At 46.2% G+C, this 8,230-nt stretch overlaps 1 protein-coding gene across 1 annotated transcript in view; it reads left to right on the top strand.

Annotated features, from left to right (window-relative positions):
* Nucleotides 1–7,298, top strand: part of LOC135011479 (retinol dehydrogenase 7-like) — a 237,440-nt gene extending 230,142 nt beyond the window's left edge. The window contains exon 5 of the mRNA XM_063952464.1: nucleotides 6,591–7,298. Coding sequence (XP_063808534.1) covers nucleotides 6,591–6,799 — 209 coding nt within the window. The 3' untranslated portion in view covers nucleotides 6,800–7,298. The remainder of the gene's footprint in view (nucleotides 1–6,590) is intronic.
* The last annotated feature ends 932 nt before the right edge of the window (nucleotides 7,299–8,230 follow it).

An 8,230-nucleotide genomic window follows, 5' to 3' on the forward strand; every position in this document is an offset into this window, starting at 1 on the left:
AACGCTGCACACGTCCTCTCCCTATCATCTCCAATGCACGAGTGAAAATGGCGGTGACGTGCGGCTCCTTATATAGAATACGAATCTCGCGAGAATCCGACAGCGGGATGATGACGTTCGGGCGCTCTCGGGTTAACCGAGCAAGGCGGGAGGATCCGAGTCTGCCTCGGACCCGTGTAAAATGGGTGAAGTTCGGGGTGTTCGGATTCCGAGGAACCGAACCCGCTCATCTCTAGTTTTAATGAATAATCAGGCTGTACACAAATATTGGAGAAATAGAAGAAACTGGAAGAATCAGAGTCTATGGTTAAATGACTTGAAGAGTGAAGCTGAAGAACTCCGGTAAAGAAAACTGAAGACTGTGTTTTATGATTAAAAGACGAGGCTGAAGTACTTGGACTTGGCAGAAATGAAGACATGGTTTGTGATTGAAAGATGAGGCTGAAGAACTTGGACTTTGAAGAAATGAAGACTGTGGTTTGTGATTGAAAGACGAGACTGAAGAACTTGGACTTTGAAGAAATGAAGACTGTGGTTTGCGATTGAAAGACGAGGCTGAAGAACTTGGACTTTGAAGAAATAAAGACTGGTTTGTGATTGAAAGACGAGGCTTAAGAACTTGGACTTTGAAGAAATGAAGACATCTGCGGGAACCGCCGTTAGCACCTTGAGCTCCTCTACGACCTGGGACCCCGTGAGCGCTTTCACGAGTGGCAACGGACTTAGACAGCAGGACTGCAGCAGCGTTTTGGTAACCAATGGATGAGAGCAACCAGGAGCTGGAGAACCTTTCACAAAGAGGTAACTTGAAGCACTGGCACTCTCCCTCTGAGCCAGCCCCCTTTTGTTAGGTGAGAACACGCAGGATTGGCTGGACACAGATTGGGAACTTCATTGGTAATACTCTGGTCTCCAACATGGCTGCAATCAGCACAGGAGACATACTTAGCTGTTAGCACACAGCTTTAGCCAGCTTCTGTCTCTGACACAATACTGTGTCACCACTAGAGGACCTTACTGCAGTGACCCCCGCCGCAGCGCCAGGCCCTCCAGACCCTCGGCCCCGGCCCTTGGCAGCCGCACATCCGTCCAGGAGGACCCGCTACCAGCAGCTACCTGCCGTCTCAGCCGTGCCAACCAGCGGGACGGTAACCCGTGGGAGCACCCGCCGGAGATAAGGCTCCGGAGCCTGGCCATTTCCTCCAAACATGACGCCTGGCATTCACGCCAAAGAGTTCAATCTTTGTCTCATCAGACCAGAGAATTTTGTTTCTCATGGTCTGAGAGTCCTTCAGGTGCATTTTGGCAAACTCCAGGCAGGCTGCTATGTGCTTTTTACTAAGGAGAGGCTTCCATCTGGTCACTCTACCATACAGGCCTGATTGGTGGATTGCTCCAGAGATGGTTGTCTTTCTGGAAGGTTCTCCTCTCTTCACAGAGTAATGCTGTAGCTCTGACAGAGTGACCATCGGGTTCCTGGTCACCTCCCTGACTAAAGCCCTTCTCCCCCGATCGCTCAGTTTAGACGACCGGCCAGCTCTAGGCAGAGTCCTGGTGGCTCCGAACTTCTTCCATTTACGGATGATGGAAGGCACTGCTCATTGGGACCTTCAAAGCAGCAGATATTTTTCTGTACCTGTCCCCAGATTTGTACATCAAGACAATCCTATCTCGGCGGTCTACAGACCATTCCTTTGACTTAATGCTTGGTTTGTGCTCAGACATGCACTGTCAAGTGTGGGACCTTATATAGACAGGTGTGTGGCTTTCCAAATCATGTCCAATCAACTGAATTTACCACAGGTGGACTCAAATTAAGCTGTTCGAACATCTCAAGGATGATCAGTGGAAACAGAATGCACCCGAGCTCAATTTTGAGCTTCATAGAAAAGGCTGTGAATACTTATGTACATGTGATTTCTTAGTTTTTTATTTTTAATAAATTTGCAAAAATCTCAAACTTTTTTCACACTGTTATTAGGGGGTATTGTGTGTAGAATTTGGAGGGGAAAAATGAATTTATTCCATTTTGGAATAAGGCTGTAACATAACAATGTGGAAAAAGTGAAGCGCTGTGTATACTTTCCGGATGCACTGTACATAGGATGAGTATAATGTATATGTAGGTTCTCATCCATGTGCAACAAATGTTTATATTAACTCTAATTCGTATAGTTTGTATGGAACTCCACACCATTCAGAGTATCAAATACTGAAACGAGTAGTCCTCTTTATAAAACGCTCATACACAACTGCAGCTTTTATCCTCTATCTGTGGCAGATCAGCTCAGTCTGCCCAAAATACAAATTGGAATAAAAAAATAATAATCAAATAAAGAAAAAAACCACAGCGCTGTTCTCAATACTTTCCAGGAAGCCCCCAGCTTCCAAATAACTGTTTCAGAACACTATAATTTCTTGCGATGCCGATCCTGTGGAACCGCGCATCGGCATCGCAAGCTTATACACATGGGGGGTCATTCCGAGTTGATCGTAGCTGTGTTAAGTTTAGCACAGATACGATTGTAAACTCAGACATGCGGGGGGACGCCCAGCACAGGGCTAGTCCGCCCCGCAGGTCAGTTCCGCCCGCCCCCCCCCCGCACAAATACAAAAGCATTGCACAGCGGCGATGCCTTTGTATTTGGGGAGTAACTCCAGGCCAGCGCAGCTCCTGCGGCTGGCCGGGAGTTACTCGTCGCTCCCGGTGGCCGCAGCGGCTGCGTGACATGTCATGCAGCCGCCGCGGCCTGCCCCCCCCAACGGTCCGGCCACACCTGTGTTGGCCGGACCGCTCCCCCTAAATGGCAGCTAAACGCCGCCGTTCATTCCCCTCCCGCCTAGCTACCGCCTCTGTCTCAGAGGCGATCGCTAGGCAACAATGACTGCCATGTGCCGGCGCACTGCGGTGCCGGCGCATGCGCAGTTCCGACCCGATCCCTGAGCTGCGACAAACTGCAGCGAGCGATCGGGTCAGAATGACCCCCATGGTGCGTTATGGACTATATAATCCATATCACACGGAAAATCGCACTGTGTGTATGCAGTTTAAGACTGAAAGTAGACATTTGCTTCTACTGTAAGGAATGTTTTACAAGTCTCTCTAGCCCTGGTGAGTCAGAGCAATGAAGAGTCAAACAATCAACAGCCCATTAGCAAAGAAATATAATAAAGTCAAATCTTTCTACAGTATGTAGTGTGGTGAGAGGGCTTGTGTCTCACCACAATTGCTCACATTTCTGTGAGATCTGCTCCCTTCAAGAGAGGAAAACAAGACCTGCACATTCTTCACCTGCAGTGGTAATTTGGAACATCCAGAGCCAACAGGAAGTCAGACACAGAAGAGGAGTTTAAAACTCCCATATACCCACTACACCGTGCACTTATGCCTGTTAGAGGCCAGCGAGTAGACTGCAGTTTTATAGTGCCAGGGACTGTGGACGATGGCTGTGCCAGGACACCATGGCGGATGTTGGCTACAGGCCATTGCACAGAATAACTGTTGAGCACGGGGAGTGCTAAGACATTTACTTTTTATTTGTTCATTTTAAGTTATGTACTTGTGTGACTATTCCCTAGCCTGTGTATGCTATGTCCAGTGTCTGATGCCAGTAAAGACACTGGGGTAAATTTACTAAAGTGGGAGTTTTTAGAACTGGTGATGTTGCTCATAGCAACCAATTAGATTCTACTCATCATTTATCTAGCTGCTTCTAGAAGATAATAGATAGAATCTGTTTGGTTGCTATGGGCAATATCACCAGTTCTAAAAAATACTCTAACCTTAGTAAATTTACCCCACTGTGTTTCACCGGAAAACCTGCCTACCAAGTCCTTATTTCTAGTACCTATTTTACATTAGAAATAATGCTGAGGATGCATTTCATTGTAACCATGGTGCAGTAATAGGGCCTGATCATAGCCATACGCAAATCTAATATTTTTGCAGTTGAACGATTAAAGTCTGACAGCGCATGCATCTCAGTCACGCTGCGCATGTGCTGCAATGGTCTTGCAATGGTGGTTGCAGGGAGGATTTATTTGCAAAGTGATTGAAAGTCAGGGACTATTTGGGGGGGAGTAACGGAGCGTGGTAGTAATGCAGGTGTGTAAGGACCGCTTTCGGGGCATGTCTCAGCCTGCATCTGCGATCCCATATGCAGTAACAGCGGATCTGGGGGGTCATTCCGAGTTGATCGTAGCTGTGCTAAATTTAGCACAGCTATGATCATCTTCCCTGACATGCGGAGGGACGCCCAGCACAGGGCTAGTCTGCCCCGCATGTCAGTCCGCCCCTTTTGTATTTGTGGAGTAACTCCCGGCCAGCGCAGCTCCTGCGGCTGGCCAGGAGTTGATCGTCGCTGCGACTGGCTGCATTGGCTGCGCGAGACGTCACACAGCCGCAGCAGCCACTTCCCCCAACGGTCTGGCCATGCCTGCGTTGGCCGGACCGTGCCCCCTAGGCGGTGGCTTAATGCCGCCGTCCAGCCCCCTCCCGCCCTGCGACCGCCTCTGCCTGTCAATCAGGCAGAGGCAATCGCTACTGAACGACGGCCTTCGGCCATCTGGCATGCGCCGGCGCACTGCGGCGCCGGCGCATGTGCAATTCCGACCCGATCACTGCGCTGCGATAAACTGCAGCGAGCAATCGGGTCAGAATGACCCCCCTGGTGTCTCACTTCCTTTGGTGATTCATGCGTGAACATAGGTCTACTCAGAAGTTCGATAATAGACTGATCTGACGCCCGTCACTGTGTCTGTGTAGACAGCCACTGGGAGTCACGTAGCTGCCGGTAGGCATCTCACTACAAATCCAGGCACCTGCGGCATTTGCATATTTCTGCACAGCATCTGAGTACAGCAGCATTACTGTAGCATACAATGTTGAATCAATAAAATAATTGGTTCCAGCCTTTATATAAATGTACGTTTAACAGGTGATAATAATCTAATATATTACACAATATTGCTTTCTTCCAGATTCCACAAACATAGAAATATTGGGGGTCATTCCAAGTTGATCGCACGTAGCAACTTTTTGCTGCTCGTGCAATCAACCTGACACCGCTTATGGGGGAGTGTATTTTACCATAGCAGGGCTGCAAACGCTTGTGCAGTCCTGCTATTCTAAAAAAGTTTATAGCAAAACAAGACCAGCCCTGGACATACTTACCATTTGCGATGGATCCAGCAGTGCAGGTCCCGGATTTGACGTCAGACATCCACCCTCAAAACGCCTGCGTTCGCTGGACCACTCCCAGAAAACGGTCAGTTGACGCCCCGACACGCCTTCCTACTGTCAATCTTCTTGCGGTCGCCGATGCGACCGCTTTCCTCGTTCCCAGCGTCGTTGCCCGGTGATGGCTGTCACTGGGCAACGACCCATGTGCGCAATGCACACGGCGTGCATGCGCAGTCCCGACCCGGTTTCCCCGCAGCGAAGAACCGCTGCGTGCGAATGGGTCAGAATGACCCCCATTATTTGTTAGTACATGGGAATTGTTCTATAGATGCCCAAGGCTTAAAGGCGCATACACACCGTGTGTACACAACTTGCGCTCCCGTGGGGTCGGTATCGCAAAAAAAGATAGACTGTGCAGGCAAGTCTACAATCTAGTACATAGTATAGTCAAATTGTCACTTAGTCAAAATCTCACATAGTCAAAATCTCAAGTACAGACAGTCAATATCGCTGTTTCAGGGCTCCTGGGAGTTCAGGGGAAATCACAAAATCAAAATCGGAGATAGTCAATATCTCACTGTATGTATGCACCTTAAGTTTCCACATTGTGAGAATGAGTCCTGCTTTACTCTCTGCATGGTGCATCAGTCAGTAAATTATTGTATTTTGGTCACTAGAATTCGCAGTGTATTGTATATCGGTCACTAGAATGCTCTATTGTATATTGCTTACTAGAATTATGCATATTATTTATCTGTCAATGTAATGCTCACTATTTTATAGTAGCAGTCTCTAAAAAAGTTTCTGATATGGCAGGTGTGGCATCCACATTTAACACACCTCGCCTGTAGGGTTTTTGTTGTATCAATTTTTTTCCCAATTGCTTTGCATTCGCAGAAATACTAGAGCCACTGCTTGCTCCCTTGGTTGAAAGTTGCAAACTAGCTCCTGACAATGATGCACTAATCATACAAAAATAGTGGCACAATATAGCAAATTCTATTTTTATTATTTTGAAACTAAAATTTCTAGGCCCTTAGGAATTGCTTACGTCCAATTGGAAGATAATAACCTACATCCTAACTGTTATATATGGACTGTTCTGCAATGCAGGCAGCTTGGACATTTGTTTAAAATGCAGGGAATGCTGGAAAATATGTCCATCTTGGTGCTGAGCAATGTTGAGATGGTGCCACTGATGTTTGCATCAGTGCAGGGGTATTTTTTCAGAAGAGAGAAGAGCTTGAGGTGTTCTAGACCTTCAGTGACACAAGGTCCCAATCCTGAAACTAAGCATTTGAATGTTGGGAAGCAACATCACTGTCTGAGTTGAGTGACCTAGAATAGAATATTTGTGAAGTCATACTGTAATGTTATATTTTAACTTTTGTGTCTGGTTTACTTGCAGATATAAAACTACTGCAAAGTTTAATGGGAACAGCTAGCCCAAAAGTTCACATGGTGTCAGACTGCATGGAACATGCTGTGACTGCTGTCTACCCCTGGACAAGATACTCTCCTGGATGGGACTGCAAGCTCTACTTCCTCCCTATGTCTTACCTCCCTACTGTCATATCTGATTATATGCTGTGTCGCTCAGCACCGAAACCAGCTTAAATGTGATTGTCATCAGGGGATGTAGTCAGAATCCCGGCAGAGACTATCCTGACGGTCACAATACTGGTTGCGGAACTCTGATAGTCAAAATACAGATGGTGGGTTTTAGGGTTAGGCACTACGGGAAGGGTTAGGCTGCAGGAGGGGATGGTTAGGGTTAAGCTGTAAAGGAGACAGTTAGGGCTAGGCTGCCGAAATGGTGGGTTAGGGTTAGAATACTTACCAAAATTTGTGGGAATTTTCACCATCAGGATTCCGCAGCCAGTATTCTGAGCATCAGGATGGTCATCGCCGGGATATTGTACCCAACCTGACAATAGAACACAGAACAACACTATTTTAAAATAGCATTTATGTCACCATTTGAAAGATCAACAAACCAAAAAAGACTTTAGTGTTTAATGCTGATTTTTATTTTATTCTGAATACATATGAACTATTCACTAAAAATGAAGAATGTATTTTTATGTTTAAGGCCATTAAAACATTCAGTTCTGTCGTTTTTTTCAAGTTTATTTGTAATTAAGAGACTGGCTAGACTCATCATAAAGAAACAAAGAATTTGGCGGCAGATAAGAACCACTTGGCCCACCTAGTCTGCCCCTTTTTTTACCGTATTATTATCTCAAACCTTATTTGATCCTTATTTCTTTGTAAGGATATCCAGATGTCTCTCCCATGCATGTATAAATTGCTCTACTGTCTTATCCTCTACCACCTCTGATGGGAGGCTATTCCACTTGACCATTACCCTTTCTGTGAAGTAATTTTTCCTCAAATTTCCTCTGAACCCCCTTCCCCCTCCAGTCTCATTGCATGTCCTCGTGTCCTATTGCCTCTCTTCATTTGGAGAATGTTTCCCTCCTGGACTTTGTTAAAACCCTTGATATATTTGAAAGTTTTTATCATGTTCCCCCTTTCCCTTCTCTGCTCCAAACTATACATATTGAGATTTCTTAGTCTTTCTGGGTATGTTTTGTGATGTAGGCCATGCACCATTTTAGTTGCCCTTCTTTGTGCAGTCTCTAATGTATTAATATCCTTTTGAAGATATGGCCTCCAGAATTGAACACAGTATTCTAGATGAGGCTGTCGCAATGACTTATACTGTGGCATTATTACTTCTTTCTTTCTGCTGCTGAATCCTCTCCCAATGCAGCCAAGCATCTGACTATGACTGATTTCCCATGACCTTAAATGGGGGCCAAATATAGGCTCCATTGTCAAGAAGGCGCAACAGCGGTTGTTCTTCCTGAGGCAACTCAGGAAATTCAATATTTCACAGAAACCGCTGATTATCCATTCGGCTTGTCGACCTACACTAGATCGACAATGCAAAGATCGACACCACATGATCGATCAACGAATGATCGACAGCTACACAACATCGACAAACATATGATCGACACAATGGAAAGATCGTCATAACAC

The sequence above is a fragment of the Pseudophryne corroboree genome, chromosome 2 (genome assembly GCF_028390025.1).
Source record: "Pseudophryne corroboree isolate aPseCor3 chromosome 2, aPseCor3.hap2, whole genome shotgun sequence".
NCBI lineage: Eukaryota > Metazoa > Chordata > Amphibia > Anura > Myobatrachidae > Pseudophryne > Pseudophryne corroboree.